General features: G+C 37.6%; 2 protein-coding genes across 3 annotated transcripts in view; one reads left to right on the plus strand and one right to left on the minus strand.

Moving 5' to 3' along the window:
- Positions 1–18,115, minus strand: part of LOC131428560 (CDC42 small effector protein homolog) — a 118,838-nt gene extending 100,723 nt beyond the window's left edge. For both annotated transcript variants that reach the window (XM_058592608.1, XM_058592607.1), the window contains exon 1: positions 17,085–18,115. The gene's annotated coding sequence lies outside the window, so the exon portion shown is untranslated. The remainder of the gene's footprint in view (positions 1–17,084) is intronic.
- A 2,457-nt stretch (positions 18,116–20,572) lies between these two features.
- On the plus strand, positions 20,573–21,781 carry LOC131427514 (DNA repair protein RAD51 homolog 3). Its single transcript, XM_058590776.1, has 5 exons — positions 20,573–20,815; positions 20,930–21,036; positions 21,092–21,282; positions 21,340–21,471; positions 21,532–21,781. The coding sequence occupies exons 1-5, from the start codon at positions 20,655–20,657 to the stop codon at positions 21,772–21,774; spliced, it is 834 nt and encodes a 277-aa protein (XP_058446759.1). The 5' UTR covers positions 20,573–20,654; the 3' UTR covers positions 21,775–21,781.
- Positions 21,782–21,793: the final 12 nt, after the last annotated feature.

Genomic DNA, 21,793 nt, shown 5'->3' on the forward strand with positions numbered 1-21,793 from the left:
TAAATAATACAAATAACCTTGGCGCCGTGAATATTCGGTTTTGCCTTCGACGAAGTAGCACGCCCGGACTTTCCCTATGATTTTCTGCGTTTAGGATCATCGTATCGAACCCACTTTTCATCAACTGTTACGATTCGATGTAAAAACCTCTTACGATTTTGTCTTTGAAGCAGTTGCTCACATACAAATATCTCGATGTCCCTCGGTCCCTTTCTGAATCATGCCCAGGGCATTGAGACGTTTTGAAATGGCTTGCAGACTTTTTTTTTTTTCGAATTGTAACAGAAAAGTAAAACCCGCAAATGACGAGAATTGGGCACATAAACAGACATTTTCGAGCGTGAATAATATGAATACAAGAGCAACTGTCACTGAAACGGCGATGACAATTCGTTAGTGTTAAGCCAAATTGTATCCGTTGGATCATTGTAATCTGTTGATACAAAAGATGAGGAGGTTTTACGCCTGCTGGAGAGCGAGCGAGAGAGAGATTGCCGCATTTCATCTGCATCGGGCTTTTCTCTACTCCTCAAAATGAACAAATAAAAAATAAACAAAATAATAAAAGTTTTTCAAGGAGCTGTAGGTTTTTATTCTTTAGCAATTTTTTCAAATTTTCTGTCGAAATTAGAAAGGTATTATTAGGTATTCTGTCGAAATTAGAAAGGTATTATCACACCGCTAGGTGGATTGAGTGATGAGTTAGCAAAAGATATCGAAAGATAGGATTGTCTGCTTGATGCTTAGTATAGAACCTGGAATAGGTCTTCGTCGTATGCGGGGTTAACCTCGCACTCGTTGGATGTTTGCGATAGAAGAGGATGTATTAGAAAGCTAAAGTTGCAGGAGATAGCTTACGTCGTAAAGATATTAAAAGGAAATGAACATTTAGGGGTTTATGCAAAAAGCACATATTTCGTATCGATTTCTTCGCGTTTTGTCTTCGACTCATCACTATCGCCTAGTAGATCAATTTAAACCGCCAAACAAACGCAAAGTTTGCACTATTTATGCAACCCTGTATTAATATTGTTAAGCACTTAGTGGTTTAAATTGAATTGCTAGGCGGAGATGTCAGTACAATTTGAACTGCTTTTAGCACTTATAAGCCGAAGGCGAAACGCGAAGAAATCGAAAAGGAAGTGTTTACAAAGTTTCGCATGAGCACTTGAATACCAAAAACTTGCTTGAAATGTGGTTGCAACATCTTCTCACAGTTGATTAAACACACAAAATGATCGTTACGATAGCTAAAGTACATGAATTGAAACTCTAATTGCTACCGCATCCACCACATTTGCTGGATTTAGCCCCCGGCGACTGTTTTCTGTTCTCAGATTTAAAAAAGAAGCTTACTGAAAAAAAGAGATTTGCATTGAATGATGAGACTGAAGTGCTTTTTGAAGCTAAGGAGAAACCCTGTAAGAAAAGTGGTGTAGAAATGTTCGAACGCCACTGGAACAATTGTATTACTCTCCAAGGGTTAATGAATAAAATCTAAATTTGGAAAATAGTAAAGTTTTTGACCGACGTGTTATATTGGAAGTTCATGTCATGATCCATTCTGAACAAATTTTTATCTCTTGGAAATAGCAATAGCGACCACAGTTCAATACATCGTTGCAGAAAATGTTCTTGAGAAAGAATTCAGATATCAGGTCTAGATTGGTTGCACATCCCACGACGTGTAAAATAAATGTACTGATACTTTTTGACATATGCTGAACAATAATCATTAGCAAATCAAACGCGCCGTTCCGAATGGAGACTCGTTTGTGTCGGCTTCATTCGTTGTTCCACCGTCTGTTGGTCTGATATTAGGGTTAAATCTCAATTCAATGTCAGCCATTTGACTTGAATGAAGGTGCGTGTACGTACATCCCAGAACGGAAAACGTTAATCAAACTGTCACTAATCGTATAGCGAATTCATTAACAGCAAATAGCAATGGTTCGAAACTGCACCAACAAGGCATCATTGCATCTCCAGACACAAATAGAAGATAGAGAAAAAAATCCATTCGGTCGCGATCGCCTACCGCTTCCAGTTTGTGACAGACGAATAACGAGCCGAATTGCTTCGTTGTGGTTCGTATTTTGACGTGCCGATCGTGGTCGAAAACGTTAAAGGGTGTATCGGATCCAAAATTGGGCATCCGAGTATTGTTTCTTTTTACTAAGCAGCCGAGTAATGATGCCTAAACATATAAAATCATTATACATTCTACATTGAAGAAAAATGAAAATTTCATTATTCATGTAAGTTGAGCAATTCAGTTTTCAAATAAAAATCCGGTCCAGCATGGAATAAAAAATCATTATGAATTATTATCATAATAATGAAAACACGAAGTGGAAATGAAATAAAAAAAATTACTGTTGAATCGTTCGGTAAAAACGATCGCGATAAAAGCATATCCAATCACCATAAATTCCTCACTAAAAAGCCCCAAAACCAGTGATTTTGGTAATGTGCGCAATTCGAATCGAGTACACCCTTTACGTAACCCTGCCATCTTCTTCCCAGGCTACTGCGGCTTCAGGTTCTTCTACGATCAAGGCCTCCAAGATCATCCTCACTGTTCACGACAAAACACTGCACGAAGCCGGTTCTTTTTCTTGTGCTAATGATGCCGCCGCCATCGTTTTCGTTGGTTGTTGTTCTTTTTACTCTTGTTCTTTTTTTTTTGGTTGATCTCCCATGTGTCGTCTATAAACTGACATTACTCCGAAAGTGATTCGACGCAGTGTACGACTGACTTTTATGCCTTCATGCTTTTGTACGCTCGTCGGTAACAGCCATTCACTCCACTCCATTATTGGCTTAAATTAGACTGTGGTTAACGAGTGTATTAATTTTACAACACAATGGATACAGCGGGACAGGGGTGGAGGGGGGAGGGCCTCCTATGTTACTAATGAAACTGGTACAAGCGGCACTTTGGAATTGATTTTTAAAAAAATGTTAAGCTTTAGTAAACAAATTAGTGAACATACATTTAAATAGTTGAGGACAACGTTTGTTTGAATGTTTTCCATCGACGAAACCAACGATACCGGGAGCTTCCAAGGTCACCGAAGCTCAGCACCAGCTACCTGTGTAACCAGGATCGGTTGGATGCACCGGTGACTTCGGTGCATTGGCAGAACATCGCATCGCCACTGCGCCATGTGAACTCCACTACGATATGCATGAACGGTTGACGCATCCAGAATTACCACTTTGATCCTCATGACGACAGATGTGTGTGAGATGCGGCAAGAATGATCACCTCCGGATTGGAGATTGGGGCCGGAGCAGAAAACTAAAAACATACACATTGCTTCTCGTTAGGTTCGACATAACGCGGTGTCTTGGAATTCAATCTTCCAGAACCGAACAGCCGAACTAGTCGTTGGTGGCACCCAGATTTGTGAATTAGTATTTCATGGATTATTTTTTATCTCGCGGACGCACCACCGCATGAGCATTAATCAATTCCAATCGGGCGTAACGAGATCGATCTACTGTGAAGCTGGCTTGTGTCTATCAGGGCAGTACCGTTTCGTTGTTGGGTGGTAGAATTTAGAATGATCCTTTCACCGAAATCGATTTCAGTACCAGTTTGAAAACAAAATTGATAATAATGGTGGCAGTCTGTAACGTTTCCACTATTTCAAACGTTTGTTTCTAACTGTTGCGCATTTCACAAGTAATAGTCGTAGCACGATAAGTTTCCTGTTGCTGAACAAATCATCGAGTGGCTGGCGCCGAGCAGGTAATCAAGCGAAACGTTGTGTATTTTGTTCAAAGGTGAAGCTGCTTCAGCATCCGCTGATTATTTCCAGTGTTAAAAAATCTTACAAATGATGACAATTCAAACGTGGATTCGTCTTTCCCTATTGAAAGAATATATTATAAATAAATATGGAATGGAATTGGCGGAGAAACCGACTTTTGATCGGAGCTATACCATTCGACTCAACTCGACGAGATTATTCTGCACGCTAAATTTTCTCAGACATGCCTGAACCGATTTCAATAAGCTTAGGCACATTTAACTCTTGGGCGATGAGTTAAGTTTTAAGTTCAATTGGCTGATATAATGGAAAAAGAAGAGTGGCAAGTGGATTGCTGATTTCAATATCCCGACTTTCAAAACGGGTTCAAATCGCCTATGTTCCGTATTTTTTTTAATATTTCTCTCGTTCAACCTTCAAGTAGAAATCCCATGTATAAGAGAACATCGAGAGTTGAGGAATTAAGTAATTTTTGGATATCTTTGGAAATATTCGCTATGACAAGTACACATAACAATAGCAAACTGTCTTTCTTGCCTTTTTCATATAGAGAGATTATGCAATCACTGTGAATCACGACTTTCGAACCAAGGCCCGGAGATGGCTGAGCTTGAGCGACCACCCCTGGTTGCTACTCCGTTACTGATCGGGATTAGCTGAAATTGTACAGGGAGTTCCTAGATGATTCGACCTGGGACTGGTAAACATCCTTAAATGTACATCTTCTGGTAATCCCAGAATTCATTGATCAGTACCGACGCCGGTCAGGCCCGAACGTAGATCGTCTAAGGAATGGGAAGGAATGTTAGTCCAACACTTGCCGTATGTACTATTGCGCACGTGTCACGGGAGAAGGATATTTGTTAGTAAAAATTTCAGTATTGGTATTATTCGCGCGCGACTCAGTATGTTCCGATTTCAAGATGCTCGGATGCACCACAAAACTCACTGACTTCCCGAGTGAACGTTTCAACAATATCCTATATTGAAGTCCCGGGAAGTCTTGATTCACAGCTCTTATTCGAGGAAACTGAAAAAAATTGCAATACTATCGCGTAAATAATGAAAACTTCCCTATTTTCGCCTTTCTCTATAGAAAGGTATTAGAATTGCTGGAAAAACCGACTTTTGAACGGAGCCTCGGAGACCCATAGTATTATATACCATTCGACTCAGTTCGACGAGATCGGAAAATGTCTCTGTGTGTGTGTGCACTTTGCGAAGATATTTATACGCGCTCAATTTTCTCAGAGAAGACTGAACCGATTTCAACAAACTCATGCTGGTTTAAAAGGTACTGTCGAGCTATTAATCAAGTTCGAAGATCAAACGGCTGCGACTTTCGGTTCCGGAGATATGATTGTATAAGTGACTTAACCGACTAAACGCGTTGTGATTTTACGCGCACAACTTTCTCAGAGATGGCTGAAAAGACTAAAAAGGTACTGTCGGGCTATTAATCAAGTTCGAAGACCAAATGGTTGTGACTTTTGGTTTCGGAGATATAATGGTATAAGTGACGTAACCGACAAAACACGTTGTTTTTTACCGCTCTATTGTATATAAGGGTGCCAAAATTTTGGGATCACCTCTAATTTCGTAAAGCGCTACTGTTCAAAAGTTTATGCACCTCGAAAAATGTTCTCATGTAAAATTTGAGCTAAATCGGACATGGGTAAGAGCAGCACGCGCAGCGGTTAAAGTTTGAAAATTTTCGATCTTGAAAAAGCACCATAGGGGGGAATACATGAAACATGATACACGATGCCAAAAATCTTTAAAAAAATCTTCCGATCTTGTCGAACTAAGTCGAATGGTATATAACACTATGGGTCTCCGATGCTCCGTTCGAAAGTCGGTTTTTCCAGCAATTCTAATACCTTTCTATAGAGAAAGGCAAAAACCCTTCTTAGTCCACTTAGTGGAATTTTCATATATCTTGAAATTTCCGAAATTGAAAAAATAATTGATGCCAAAAGTCTCAAAACTGCATGAAACGTCGAGATTTAGGGTCACCTGAAAAACATTTTTTTTGAAAAAATCAACTTTCTGGAACTTTTTTAAATTTTCTATTTATAAGCACTAGTTTGGAAAAATGATTCTGACTGTGTGACATAAACACTGAAGCATGCTTTGTGAACTACTCGAATCAATCTGAATCAATTGGTGACAAAATTAGTATCCGAAATAATTTAATAAAAGTATGAAATATATTTTCATGAGACTGTTATGAAAGAAGAGAAAGGCATTAGCACGCCATTAGGTGGATTAATAAGGATTTTATAAATGAAATTATGTGATACAAAATAAACGAGTGAATAGGATTTAGACACAATAGTTGATTCATTGCATTGACATATTCCAAACAGTTGTTATAAAATCATTTTAAATCACCAATTAAAGGTCAACAGATTTCTCGCGCGTCTTGATTCATTATTTTTTTAATTATTTATTAAAATTATTGATTGATTATATTGGTTGATCTGGGCAGCCGGGTACCGAGAAAAATATTAATTTATTGTTTGAAATATTAATATCAAGTCTTTTTTTACTATGTACTCAATATATCGATATATGTTATCTCTGTTATTAACTTTGTAATATCAACGGATTTGCGCAATAGTTGATTTTTATCCTTCAATTTATAATCCTAAAAGACAATCAATAACATGAAAGAAGAAAACATTCCAAATAAAACTTTTCTCCGAAGCTACACGGAAATTGATAGGTTGAATGAAGAGATAATTTAGTAAAATAGAGTAATCAGGAATGAAACATTGAAAATATCTGATAACTGAAAGGAAAAAGAAACTCCTACAATTGTCGCCTTTTACGACATGGAAGCAGGAACCCAGTGAATCATTTTTTTCCACCGGATTCCACACGGCATCTAGGCTAGTACTGTCCGGGGAGAGCTAATAGGTACTATCAATCTCCTAGTGGACCCCAGCTCCTTCAATTTTCTCAGAGATGGCTGAACCGATTTTCTTTTGGTCCCATACGAATTTCATCCGGATCCGACTTCCGGTTGTGAAGAGCGTGAAGAGGTTGAGATCTGCAGAGTGAAAATATCAGCTCTGATCTTAATTAGAAACTGTTTCTTCGATTCGACAGCCTCCTTGTATCGATTATCTGATTTTGAGTGCTGTTTTGTTTTGTTTCTCATATAGAAAGGCTATGCAATCACTGTGTAAACCGACTTTTGAACGGAGGCTCGGAGAGCCATTTGTCATATACCTTTCGACTCAGTTCGTCGAGATCACAAAATGTCTGTGTGTGTATGTATGTATGTGTTTGTATGTATTTATGTATGTATGTATGTGTGTATGTGATAAATAATGTCACTCGATTTTCTCAGTGATGGCTGAACCAATTTTCACAAACTCAGATTGAAATAAAAGCTCTTATGGTCCCATAGATCGATATCGAATTTTATCCCGATCCGACATCCGGTTCCGGAATTACGAGGAAATATGTGCAAATTTTTTAAAAAATGCGCACTAAATTTATTTATCGATTTTTACAAACTAAGATGCAAATAAAAGGTCTTGAAATTTTTTTAAAAGTCCCCGAGAATGTGATCCAGATCCAACTTCCGGTTCCGGTGTTACAGTGCGATTAGTAAAAATTTTTAATTTCATGAGTATTTGTCCACAAGTGATGGCCAAACGAGGTGCACATTTTTATAAAACTCACTGCTAAATTCATATATTTGGCAGATCTTGTTAGTTAGTGAATATATAAAACTACTTTGGGACTGCTAGTCCCCGGTTTCCGCTTCCGAAAGCACCGATAATAGTGAAGAAAAGCTCCAAAAACGGAACTTCGATTTCTCAGCAACGGTTAAGCCGATTTTCACAAATCATGATTCAAATTAAAACTTATCTCAAATTATATTGTGCAACTTGATACAGATCCGACGTTTGGTTTCGGAATTATATGGCGATGAGTGTCGAAACATTTAAAATGACAATGAAAAACCGGTACGCGTCGGCACGTGCGGCTTTGCGCCGTTCGCATCATGCTTTGTTCAATTTCGTATAGCGTGCAAGGTTGCCACTATGGGTCTATATTTTTCAGGTGAAAAATCTGTTAATTTGTAAATCTGTTAATTCAATTTGTCCCTACTTGTTAATGTTATAACAATATAATGATAACAATGCTTTTCTATAAAAGTACACTTTTTGCCTGTTATCGAACACATCCGAAAAGCGCTCAAGCGGTTTGTCAAAAGAAAAAAGGAAGAAAAGAAGTAAGTGACGCATTGATTTCATGTGAGTGCAAACAGCACACTCAGTTCGCTTAAGTTAATTTGTTTGATATATTTGCCCGATTAAGTCGATTGATTATATAAGTAAAAGCTAAATCTAAGGTAATTTGACGTTTCACGTGAATAATAGAATAGGAATATTATAATCTCCCAAACCTAAATTCATCGTTTTTATTACCGGAGATTATAAAAGGTGATTTTTTTGAGGTTAGGATTTTCATGCATTAGTATTTGCTCAGATTTTTTGAGGTTATGATTTTCATGCATTATTATTTGCTCAGTATGCTTTGACATTTCATCATGAATAGACTTACTAACGAGCAACGCTTGCAAATCATTGAATTTTATTACCAAAATCAGTGTTCGGTTCGAAATGTGTCAAATTCGACAAATTTTGTTCAGCGATGAGGCTCATTTCTGGTTGAATGGCTACGTAAATAAGCAAAATTGCCGCATTTGGAGTGAAGAGCAACCAGAAGCCGTTCAAGAACTGCCCATGCATCCCGAAAAATGCACTGTTTGGTGTGGTTTGTACGCTGGTGGAATCATTGGACCGTATTTTTTCAAAGATGCTGTTGGACGCAACGTTACAGTGAATGGCGATCGCTATCGTTCGATGCTAACAAACTTTTTGTTGCCAAAAATGGAAGAACTGAACTTGGTTGACATGTGGTTTCAACAAGATGGCGCTACATGCCACACAGCTCGCGATTCTATGGCCATTTTGAGGGAAAACTTCGGAGAACAATTCATCTCAAGAAATGGACCGGTAAGTTGGCCACCAAGATCATGCGATTTGACGCCTTTAGACTATTTTTTGTGGGGCTACGTCAAGTCTAAAGTCTACAGAAATAAGCCAGTAACTATTCCAGCTTTGGAAGACAACATTTCCGAAGAAATTCGGGCTATTCCGGCCGAAATGCTCGAAAAAGTTGCCCAAAATTGGACTTTCCGAATGGACCACCTAAGACGCAGCCGCGGTCAACATTTAAATGAAATTATCTTCAAAAAGTAAATGTCATGTACCAATCTAACGTTTAAAATAAAGAACCGATGAGATTTTGCAAATTTTATGCGTTTTATTGTTTAAAAAAGTTCTCAAGCTCTTAAAAAATCACCCTTTACATTCGGAATAGACCCTCTCACGCACGTTGACCAAATTTGTCAACATTGCCTTTCTAATGTAGAAAGTTGATACAATCATTTGAAAAATTGACCAGTGAAAATTGGGCTAAGTTTTCTATATCATTCGACAAAGTTCATCAAACTGAGCAAAGTCTGTGTGTGTATGTTGTGTGTAAGTATGTCTCAAATAATGTCACTCATAAAATAAAAAATCTCATAGTCCCTTAGGTTGCTATTGAATTTCATCATACTTTCATAGGGTAAAGTGTGTTCAAAATAGCATACCGTCATTTAGAATGACGATGCAAAAAAGGGTGAAATTATTCTAGATTTGGCTCAAAACTGATTGAATTTGTAGGCGACACTAGTTGCTTACTAAACGAATTGACTTCGGCTATGCTGGTCCCCAGTTCCCGGTTTCAGAAGTAGTTTGAAATGAGACTCACTCAGTTTTCTTCAGAAATGATTAGATCGATTTCCACAAACTCAGGCTCAAATTAAAGTTCATATAAACTCATAGGTTGCTGTTTAATTTCATTCGGTTCTGACTTCCGGTTCCAGATCTATTGAATAAAGTGTGTTTAATCATTTAGTGCGACGATGCAAAATGAAGAAAAATTCTAATTAACTCGACTTAACTGTTAACAAATTGAAAAGGTTTTGTTAATTTTTTTTTTCTAAAAATTTTTTTTATTCAGGCCAATTTGCGTACAAGCTTTACGTGGCCGAATGAGCCATGTTTTTATTAGATAAAATAATTTGTTTACCGTTGGATCTCGTTGTCACCCTTTTTCTAGGGGGAGAGGAGCTTCCATTTTTATCTTGCGATGAGTGAGTGGCACTTTGTTCGTGGCTCGTCTCGTCCTCCATTGCCGCATCGGTGGTATCGTTGTTGGTTTCCGTTCTTTCTTCGTTTTCCTTGTAATTCGCATTCTTGGGTTGGTTGTTAGTTGCTGTAGACGCGCCTTGTTGTGCATTAATTGCAGTTGTTGGTGGGTTTGATGGTACAACAGGAGTACTGCGCTCACTAGTTTCCGTTGTTGGGCGGTTGTCCTTATTTTTGTTTGAAGATGTCCTTTTTGCAGTTTCAGTGCAAGGTTTGCCGTAGTGTGCAGGTTGTTCACAAAACTGACATGTATCCAGTTGATTTTCATACGTAATCAGCGTTTTACACGGATGTATCCCGTCTTGATCACAAATGATGTAAGATGGAATTGCTTTACGTAGTTGCATACGTACTACTCGCACGCCATTCCGGATACCCGGAAAAAAATTCCGCCATACTTCCCTTTCGATGGAAAGAACTTCACCGTACTGCGACATACTTTCCCGAACATACCCATCTGGTCTGCGGGGGAAGGTCATGCACGCGTACTTCTATGGCATTGTCCACCATGTACACAGGGATTTTATATTTAACATTGTCATGATCAATACTGTGCACCCCGTTATTAACCGAAGCAAATGCAATTGCATCTTTTTCACGTTTGAACATAACGTACACACAGTTAGACGCCTTGTTGAATTGAACCTCACTTACATCAGTAACGTTTAGATGCATTCGTTCCTTAAGCAAGATTTCAATGTCGGTTGCTGCTGGCCTAACTTTGCAGCGCTTGAAATCAATACAAATTGAATTTCAAGGCTTTGTTAAATCGTATTTGCCCATTTCGTACACTCTATTGTTCCTACACTGTATTGTCTTTGTTTCTATCGTCTCGACCGTAAGCAATTGTCGACTGTGTCTGATGAGATGCCAGCACGAACTGAGGTTTTGTTAGTTCATACTCAAAGAAAATTTCTTATTTTATTCAAGATTGAAAAAAAATCTTTGCAGAATCTTCTAGTGATATATTTGGAAATATAAGTAATATGAGAAAGGCATCATTACACCCCTAGGTGTAATTAAAAATTTATGTGCTCCCTTAATTTCACGGATTCTAGTGAGATTCACTGAAGAACAGTAATAGTTTACGACGTTCATTTATTTACGGATTATTTGTAAACTTCACCGAGCTTCGGAAATGAATGATGAACAAGTCAGTATAATTATGATGGGAAGAAGTTCAGTGCAGCTCTACCGAACATTCAGCTTTTATTAAACTAATTACTGATGAAGCTTCAGCTGTTTGAAAGTCGATAAAAATTTTGCCGACATGCGTTAAAATTTATTTGTGTGTACGGTCCTTCAAGTGACATTTTATAATGTACGGAACGAATAGAATGATTTGAATACGATCAACATAACATTGTAGTGTGGTTTGATTCCAAATGCACGTGGGGAGGACACATTAGGTTTCTGATAACAAAATGCCAACAAAGAGTAAATTTTCTTCGAACAATAACCGGATCTTGGTGGGGTGCTCATCCGGAAGATCTAATAATATTGTATCAGACAACGATACTTTCAGTGATGGAATATGGATGCGTTTGCTTTCGTTCCGCTGCAAACTCTCATATTATCAAATTAGAGCGAATTCAGTATCGTTGTTTGCGAATTGCTTTAGACTGCATGCATTCGACACATACAATGAGTCTTGAAGTTCTGGCGGGAGTTCTTCCATTGAAGGATCGTTTTTGGGAGCTTTCGTCTCGACTGCTAATAAGATGCGAGGTACTGAATCCCCTAGTTATTAATAACTTCGAAAGGTTAGTTGAGCTTCAATCTCAAACAAGATTCATGACAGTATATTTTAACCATATGTCACAGGAAATCAACCCTTCAAGATATATTCCTATCCGTGTCAGCCTCCTAAATGTCCCTGACTCAACTTTATTTTTCGACACATCCATGCAGCGCGAAGTGCGTGGAATCCCGGAACACCTACGCTCGTTGGAAATCCCAAAAATATTTACAAGTAAGTTCAGGCATATCGACCCTGAGAAAATGTTTTACACGGACGGATCGCGAATTGAAGAAGCGACAGGGTTTTGTATGTTCAACAATAATGTTTCGGTCTCCTTTAGGCTTCAAGAACCTGCATCTGTTTATATAGCAGAGTTAGCAGCAGTTCATTATAGTTTGAGTGTAATCGTCACATTATCTCCAAACCATTATTTTCTTTTCACAGATAGTCTGAGTGCAATTGAAGCCATTCGCTCAAAGGCTGCTGGCAAAAATGAACCTTTTTTCTTGGGCAAAATAAAACCGTGCCTGAACGTCATATTGAATAATAATTATCAAATCACAATAGTTTGGGTCCCGGCTCATTGCTCCATTCCAGGCAATGAAAGAGCCGATATTTTAGCCAAACGTGGTGCTATTGAGGGTGAAATTTATGAGAGACCAATTGCTTTCAACGAATTCTATAGCGCGTCTCGCCAAAGAACACTTGCCAGCTGGCAAGCTTCTTGGGATAAAGATGATCTGGGTCGGTGGATGCACTCAATTATTCCTAAAATATCGACAAAGGCATGGTTCAGGGGACTGGATGTGAGTAGAGATTTCATTCGTGTGATGTCCAGACTCATGTCCAATCACTACACGTTAGATGCACATCTCCTTCGAATTGGACTTTCCGAGACTAATCATTGTGCTTGTGGCGAAGGTTACCGCGATATTGACCATGTTGTTTGGACATGCGTGGAGTATCGTGATGTCAGATCTCAACTAATAAATTCCTTGCGTACCCAAGGTAGACTATCCAATGTCCCAGTTCGCGACATTCTTGCTTGTCGTGACGTTCCTTACATGAAACTTCTTTATTATTTCATTAAGTCCATTGGAGTTCCAATTTAAATTTTATTTTATGTTAGATTGTTTTCTCTTCCATGAGTTCAACCAATAGCCAGCTATCTTATATTAAATAAAAGTGATGAGCTGATACAAACAAACCTGAAATAGTTATAAGATCATGTACAAAATAAATGTATTTCATTTAATGTAATTTATAATAGCAACTCGCTTGATAAAAACAGTGTTTAGATTAACTAATGAATACCAACATACTAATATGATATTCGAAATGTATTAGGTTTAAAGTACTACGTATTGTAGATGCCACGGCGAAGAAAAACTTATGTATATTGCCTATGAAATAAACGTATTTATGAAAAAAAAAAAACATAACATTGTAATCGGAACTGAACATTTCCATTGTGTGAAACATAATCTCGGGGGCTGCAAAAAAAGAGGCAGAAAATGATTTTTCTCACATGAAAATTAACTTTTCGCGTAGACAAATGATGTAAATAATTTATAAATGATTTTACAAGTGAAATTTTATTTTCCCATGAATTTTGACAGATAAACTTGCAATCATCATCCTCGCACACGTACGCATCTAGTTGTGAAACACACCGCTAGATCACCGATTTTGCTCGTGTATTCCCGATATTTCTGTGGTTCTCACACTCACTCTCTCGATCCGCTCCTCTACATTGACATTTATTGAGAAAGAACCAGCTCTTACGAAAGAGCGTTCGGTTCAGAGCCGCTCATTGAAATGAGCCGTATTGCCCATCCCAACATATAACCAAAGTCTGCTAGTTTGAACAAGGCATAGTTCCGTTCGACGAGTTTTTACGTTATTTGCATCGCTTTGTATGACCTTCAATACTCATCATCCAGTTTTGAGATAATTTATCTTATATAGTAGTATTATACCAAAGTATTTACAAATTATTATAAAATTTTGCTAACTTCTAGAGAAATTTTTAGTAAATTCAGTGAAAATGCAAGAAAACTCGAATTTTGTGTGATATTCATTAAAATTTTAGATTATCAAATGTACAAACTTTATTCACCGTTTTATTTTATTGTGTCATTCATTCGGTATGCATCAATAAAAGAAATATGTTTTCCGAAACCGTCAATCGTATTCCCTCAAATATAATTCAAATACATACAAATAGTTTAGTCACTGTATTCTACATTTCAATGTTGCTGTGCTATGTACCAAACATACCTCGCCTTCCAAGCAGACGTGTAAACTTATATGTGTTAACACTCAAAAATATATCAAAATTTTTTGAAATATATGTAAGAACTACTGTAGAAATGAGTCATTTTTGACGCTTGTATATATCGGTCTCAAAATACGTAAATTTACACTATTTTTACTAGTCGTGTAATCAGTATAAATGCACGGTTACATTCATGGAAGCGAAGCAGTAAAAGTTGCAAAATTCACACAATCAATCTACTAATACAGCCAGTTTAATTCATATTCACATCCTCCAGTTATGTTTTTGGCATTACCCACCCGTCTTTTTTTTTTGCTCTCGTGAATCCCGTCTTACTAACTGTAAACGTATAATGATGCAACATTTAAAGAGATCATTTTCGTTCAGCTAGCGTCATCAATGATATAATTCGCACTCGTGTCCGACTCGAACCTGAACAATACCCGAAACTCAACCATCTCTAATTCTTACCACTTAAAAGTACTTGCGAAACTTTTGAGAATTTGAAAGTACAGAACAAGTTCCGCGTGAACTTTCTCGCTGTATACAGGGTCCGTCATCTAACTTTTTTTTTGAACTAGCGGTTATTTCGACATTGGTAACCTTAATGTCACTTCTGATTTGACAGAAACTTGGTTGTGTGTACGCATGAGGAACGCGTGAAAATAGTGCAGTTTTACTTTGAAAATCATGGTAATGTTGCGGAAAAAATCATCTTCTCGGATGAGGCACATTTTCATCTCGGCGGGTATGTTAATAAGCAAAATTGTCGCATCTGGGGGACGGAAAACCCGCACGTTATCATGGAGAAGCCAATGCATCCTCAGAGAGTGACGGTTTGGTGCGGATTTTGGTCTGGCGGCATCATTGGGCCTTTTTCCCTCGAACATGAGGCAGGAGCCGCCGCCAAGGTCAATGGCGAGCGCTACCGCACCATGATTAACGATTGGTTCTTATTGTTATTTGAAGAGGAAGACTTGGACACTATTTGGTTCCAGCAAGACGGCGCTCCGTGCCACACAGCCAACGCTACGATCGATCTTCTGCGCACAGTTTTCGAAGATCGAATTATCAGTCAGAATTCGGATGTCGTTTGGCCGCCTTGGAGCTCTGATTTGACACCGTTAGACAATTAAGTGATAAGTGTTATGTAGACAAGCCAGAGACAATTCAAGCCTTGAAGGACAACATTTGTGCAGCCATAGCTGAAATAAAGCTGCATACAATCGAAAATGTACTAGAAAACTGGACCGACCGGATGGCGTACTGCAAAGTCAGCCGAGGCAGCCATTTGAATGAAATTATATTCCACAATTAACCGGAAGGATTGTACTTTAATATGAAAAAATGAATTTTGAAATCGGATGACCCGTTTGTGTTTTATTGCATGTTTGAAAAAAAGTTACATGGCGGACCCTGTATAAGCGGAACAATGAACTTGTGAATTTTGTTTAAGGGACCAAAAGACCGTTTATTTTACTCTGTTTTATTGGTCATGTAAATCAACTCCTCATCTTCATTCTCTAAACAGGACTCCAGTAATAATTCATCGTCACCGCCATCGAGCTTAAACCGAGTTGAACCCACTAGTAGATTCCCCTTTTAGTTTTCCTGTAGTCCTATTCATTTAAATCTCAAGAAGCTGGCAGTCACTCCTCTGTCGAAGCATCTGTAGGCTGTAGGAGTCGGAGCACGATTTACTGTTTCGATCAAGTGTGTCGAAGCATTCGCCAATTTGACCGGAGCGCTATCGCTTACTAAACTAACCGATCAGGCCTGCAATGCATTGCAAAGAAGAAACATTCACCTTTCCTTTCTTTTCCTTTCGTCGATTGAAACAGCTCAAGTGGTTTCTGGTTGGTTACACAGGTCAGGAATAACGGTTCCATTCAACTCTACCGTAGTAATATTTTATGTAAGCTAGTTTTGTCTCAAAGTGTATTCACAACAAAAACCAACTATCCAAAAGAGCGTGTTTGCAGGTAATAAATGTGAAGCAAAATTAGGTCTACGTAAGACAATTGTTCCTCAATTGGGTCCACTGCTTCGTGTTACTGATAACTCAGCCTACAATCAACGAATTGCGTTGTAATGGAACTCAATATCTTCGCTTCGGAACATAATGCCAATATCATAGCAGAATTTGATTTGCCTCTTTTGTAACGACGCAAAACAGATGCACCGAATCTTATCTTCTCAGCAAGAGGTGCGGAATAACAGAACTCACTCCAACGACTGGTTTAGATAGATTAGATGAATGTGAGATGTATAAGAGATTGAAGATTACATTGTTAACTTGTCAGAATGATTATTGTCTTTCACATGACCTCTTGATTTGAAGTTCTCTCTACAAGCTAAGACCTTCTGGACAAACTAAGGCGATTAAATATGTGAATAATTCTTTCGTTTGTAGCGGCAGTATTTGCTCGAATTGTGTCCAAATTGTTTGTGATTCATTATCTAAACCGTTTCTCGTCTCTTATTTTTCATATCTAAACTGAGGCCTTGTTGATTTTAGCTAATGAGTAGAATCGGAAGCAGTTCTGAAATAACTTGATGAAACGAGTACAAGTTTTTTTTTTCAGCATAAAAGTTTTCCTTTTCATTCTTCACACACCCACTAAATCACGTTGGGTTCGAAAACCTTTGATGTCGTGAGTAAAGAAACAATCTTTCTGGGACAGTTTGCTGTTCCTCCTTAAGTATAACAACGATAAACTTAAAACAAAAACGAGAATTGAAATGATCTGATGGAAAAGTCATTTGTTTAAAAACTAAGATACATACAATAACTAGTCAATGTTAAATTTTGCATACGTCTTAATCTGCTTAGTTTCAGTTTCTATAGAATATGGATAAAATGGTCGAATTTGATCAGCTAATACTTACACGTGCTGTAAATGAAAGTGTAAAATTCGATGTTAGAAAAGTTTCGTCGATAATCAAGAATATCGGCAATATCATCGGTAGAATGGTACAAGTGTTTAGATAGTAAAAGAACCTACCTGGAAATTTCAAAAGCTCTTATTCACCAGCGAAAACAAAAGAAAACCGTCCCACCAACAATGCGTTTGTTCCAATTGCTTGGCACTGGTTTTGCGCTATCAATGCCACAAGCCCAAAAACCGGTCGCGCCAAGACTTGAAAAACTTCGGTAGAACAACTACTACTTGACCGAGATTCTACTCTCGATACGCTACTAGGCAACTATTTTTTTTCCTTGTCACCAACCACCAGGATCTCACCGGTTGAACTCAAGCTCTTCACCACTTTACCACGTTGTAATTATGCTAATTCACTTATGCCGATTTGAATATTCATGAACGCTCGCTTCGCCGCAGCATATGAAACATATGAAACAACACACCCACACGGAATCCACTCACTGAGCGAGCTGCGATTTCCTCCTCCGTTACATCCGCAAGCAGAGCGGCACCGATTCTACAGCTTCGCACCACACGCGGACAGCAGCGAAGAATAAAAGAACTACTTTACTAAATCCACATCACAGTATTGTATGGTTCAATAAATAGAAACCAGCAGACAACTCCATCCAACTCGGCCGCGGTGATCGTCGATCGTCTCGTTTGTTCACTTTCTCTCCAGCATCCCAGGGCAATCACCGGGCCAATCAGTGTCGTCTGTTTTTGTTGTTCCCCGTTTGTTTGGCTGGCGCTTTTGTTGTGACCTTTTTGTATTAGAATACGACCGTACTTGTGAGGGTAAAAACCAGGAGCAAGGATTGAGCGATCTCTTGTTCTTTTTTTATTTTGTTCTGATAATCACCAGCTTCACGATCGATGTGATCAACGACAGTCAAATCCTTAGATCGCAACCAGAACTAATGAAAATGCTTCCTCACTATTCGAATTTATTACTTCCAACCGGTTTGTGGTAACACTAGAAACTGCCGCAAAATCTACATCCGAACACCAAGAGACGAACCACACGAATGAAGCAAAATGTTTGGGAAAAGACGGATCAAAAAATGTTGCGGGCTCCCCATACCATGCAGAAAAGAAGTTGTACAGCCAAACTCACTTCGCGGTGTTGTGTTCGATCGCGAATATGCCTCATGATTGCAGAGAAGAGAGAGAGAAAACTTTTTGAAAATCAGCCTCTCTCTCTCCACAGTTGCTCAATATTATGGCTGCGTTCTATCAGTGAGCTAATGTCAATGAAATGCACTGTTAAAAATCGACACCTAGATTTGAAGTCCTCAGCGTTTATTTCTGTTTGCAATTGAATGGTGATATCAATCACTACTTGAAAGCCGGTTTTAATCTTCCTAGTGGTGTAATAATGACATCCCAAAAACGTGATTATAAGACACAGATGGAATTCGCATCCGATATTGCGCACAAAGCTGATAACTATACCGATTTATCGGTATTTATTTTTGAACTCAATGCAGTAATACAGATATGCTCTCTTAAGGTGTAGTCTCAAAAAAGACGCGCAAAATTTTAACCGTTTGAGTTGACCGAATCATCGCACAAAGCATAACAAGAAAATCCGACACATATAATCCAGGAATATTTTCAGTGATTGAGCGAAGTGGGCTCACCACTCGTTTTGTTGGCTTGCAAAAAAGACTCGTAATGGATTTTTGAATCTTTCACACTTTGAATATATCCTAATACAATCGATTACTATTACGCAATAATCAAAAGAGAAAGTAAACAAAGAGAATCTCTCATTGTTACATACGTCGTTCTAAACATTTTATACATATTTGATCTAAAACGCGACCGCGCGCATTCTGCTACGTTACACCTTAAAATACCGATTTTTCAGTTTTCGTACTGATAAATACCGATTTTCATTTTTTGTGTTTGATTGCATAGTGTTAAACCAGGTGGTGCACCTTTTTCTTTGTTCTCAAAACCGGTCCGCTCTCAATACATGTATCGAAAAAGATGTTGAACAGATTGATTTTTGCGTCAAATACAGATATTTAAAAAAACGTAAGTGCCAACCTTTTTAAGCTATGGTTAAGTAAGCAAATTACTATGGATTTCAATTAATAAGAGCCACGCATTCAAAGAGTTTTTACTTCACAGGTAGCCCCGATTATGCTTTTGACTTAAAGCCGTAATTTTCAGTTCTTTGATTCAATTTCGCTGTGTTCAGCAATGTTCTCATCATTTTTCATAGCACCAAACTTAGTAAACTGTTTCGAAGGAATAAAATCAGTCCACAATAAACATGATTTCATTTCTGCTTTAAAGGAAAGTCAAACTAACGGTCCACCAAGCTATTATTATACATTTACATTTAAACATTGGTATAAAAATGCCAAGTAACCACGACGCATTATAACTTTACATTAATTCAGCTTCAAAAATTTTCGTAAAATTTGATTAAATGCAACGGAGTTACACATTAGAGGATTATTACTCCTCTTATTATTATTAAAGTTTCGTTGCTACAAAATAAAGCATTTAATATTAAATGGTTGTGTAAAATAATGCTCAGTTACGTTTTGAATGCAAATTTAATGCACATTGCTTAAAAGTATGTAGGATTAGTGAAATTATACATTAATAATGTAAAAATAGAATTGTAAATGTGCAGTGATATAATTAATATAATGCGATTGATTAGTTTCGATTAATTTTATTGTTGAAATAAATTAACTATTCGTTGTTATTTGCAATGTTTTTATTATACATATATATATATATATATATATATATATATATATATATATATATATATATATATATATATATATATATATATATATATATATATATATATATATATAAATTTCTATCTCATCCGAACTTATTTAGCACCGAATCATTGGATACAATAAAAATTAATATTCCAGGGCTTGATCGTGGCATGAGAGTAGCTAGACGTCCCACGACGACAGGGCCTAACTGATGTTGAAAGCATTTGATCTTGTAAATTAGTAAGATAGAATTCTAAAACAAAAATGTATGTTTTCATTATTTTTACGTTTCGTCTTTGACTCATCAGTGCAGAGCAGTTCAAATTGAACTGCTTAGTGCTAAACTCGGCAGTTCAATTTGAACCGCTAAGCAGACGTAAAGTTTCTGCTACTTACAGAACACTTTTTGTTTTGCAACGAAGTGCAATGTCTTTTCTGACGTGCCGAACGAAAACGTGTTTTCGCTAAACTAACCCAGGGTAGTTTCATCAAACAAACACTTTTCACGAAACTGTGTTGATTTCGTACTTAGCAACGGGGGTTTGAACAAACTTTATATAAAAATCAGGTTCGAAACTGACTCGATTTTCAGTTCAACAACGTTAAAACTAGGTTCGAAACTAGCTTCAAACAAACGGTTTGACAGCAGTTAGGGTGGAAACTGGGTTAGGTTTGGTATCAAGCGAAAACGACAATAGTCGAGTAACATGTCTTGTCCAAAAGTTTACTCCATCATTCTTTTCAGTGCAAGATGGCACGCAGCCATATGGTTGTAAACAAAACCATCTGCGCGCGTATCATGAATGGATATAACGACGTGCTGTCGCGTAATACTAATATATTTACTAATAGAGCTTGCTGTTTTCAACAAATTATCAATTTTTAAATGTACTAAATGTTAACCAAGTCTTGTTTTGATTTGTGGAAAGAAGAAAAAAATCAAACTGGTATCGTTACTTTTTGCAAAGACCTAGACCAAGCCATCGGTAACGGCATATCTGTTGGAGTGATCACTGAATTCTGTGGTCCTCCTGGAAGTGGCAAGACTCAAATGTGGTAAGTATGAAATCTATAGGTTCCTATCTATCAAATATATTTAATTTATCTAGTCTGATTGGTATGTTAGGCAACCAGTTGAGGAAAGTTTATTGTTTATCCTTTTTCATAAAGCATTCAACTGGCAGTGAACGTTCAAATTCCGTTGCAACTGGGTGGCCTCGCTGGGAAAGCTATGTTCTTCGATACCAATTTCGGCTTCAGCCCTGGTCGATTAGAAGGTAAATCAAGAATACAAAAAAAAGTTTATTCAGTCGATTCGAATCTTTTTTCCAGAAATAGCAGCTGCATGCACCCACCATTGTCAAAGAATAGTGCAAATTCATAGGCAGGATCTGGCAAAATCAATCGGTCATTTTACTGACGAAAGAATACTAGATGGAGTCTATTATAAGCATATCAACGGGTGCTCCGAAATGTTAGATGCTTTAGAAGCATTGCACGAGCTTCTTAAATCTGGACAAAAAGTAAAACTAAAAAACCTGATCCAGTACTGTAAAATTAAATAATTGGTCGTCTTTCAGATTAAACTTATAATAATAGATTCACTATCGTTTCTCATCAGAAACAATATAGAAAATACGTTGGAACGAATCAGGATAGATCATAGAATACTCACCAAATTGCATGTATTAGCTCACCTGTACAAATGTGCTGTAAGTATTAATTTACTAAAGAGAGAAGTCATTCAATATGAGCATAAGTACTGTTTTTAGGTTGTAATAACCAATGATGTAACCACGCGCATTGATTCAAACGGTACCACTAATAGTATAGTAATACCCGCAATAGGTGATAGTCACAGTCACAAAATCAATCAACGAATTGTACTGGGGCAAACGAGTGACGAAGAGTCGAGCATTTTCATTGCTTCTATTGAGAAGAGTTTGATGCGACCTCGTACTCTCGTTAAATTTCAGATTACTGAAGCTGGGATCAGGAGATTTCGGAAAAAGTAATTGTTTTAAATGGCAAATA

Source organism: Malaya genurostris, chromosome 2 (assembly GCF_030247185.1).
Source record: "Malaya genurostris strain Urasoe2022 chromosome 2, Malgen_1.1, whole genome shotgun sequence".
NCBI lineage: Eukaryota > Metazoa > Arthropoda > Insecta > Diptera > Culicidae > Malaya > Malaya genurostris.

Bases quoted from the DNA above. Each gene is read 5' to 3' on its own strand.
- LOC131427514 (XM_058590776.1), top strand. From the start codon at position 20,655: ATGTTAACCAAGTCTTGTTTTGATTTGTGGAAAGAAGAAAAAAATCAA. The intron at 20,816-20,929 runs GTAAGTATGAAA...TTTTTCATAAAG, and splicing joins AGTGGCAAGACTCAAATGTG to CATTCAACTGGCAGTGAACG. The intron at 21,037-21,091 runs GTAAATCAAGAA...TCTTTTTTCCAG, and splicing joins CAGCCCTGGTCGATTAGAAG to AAATAGCAGCTGCATGCACC.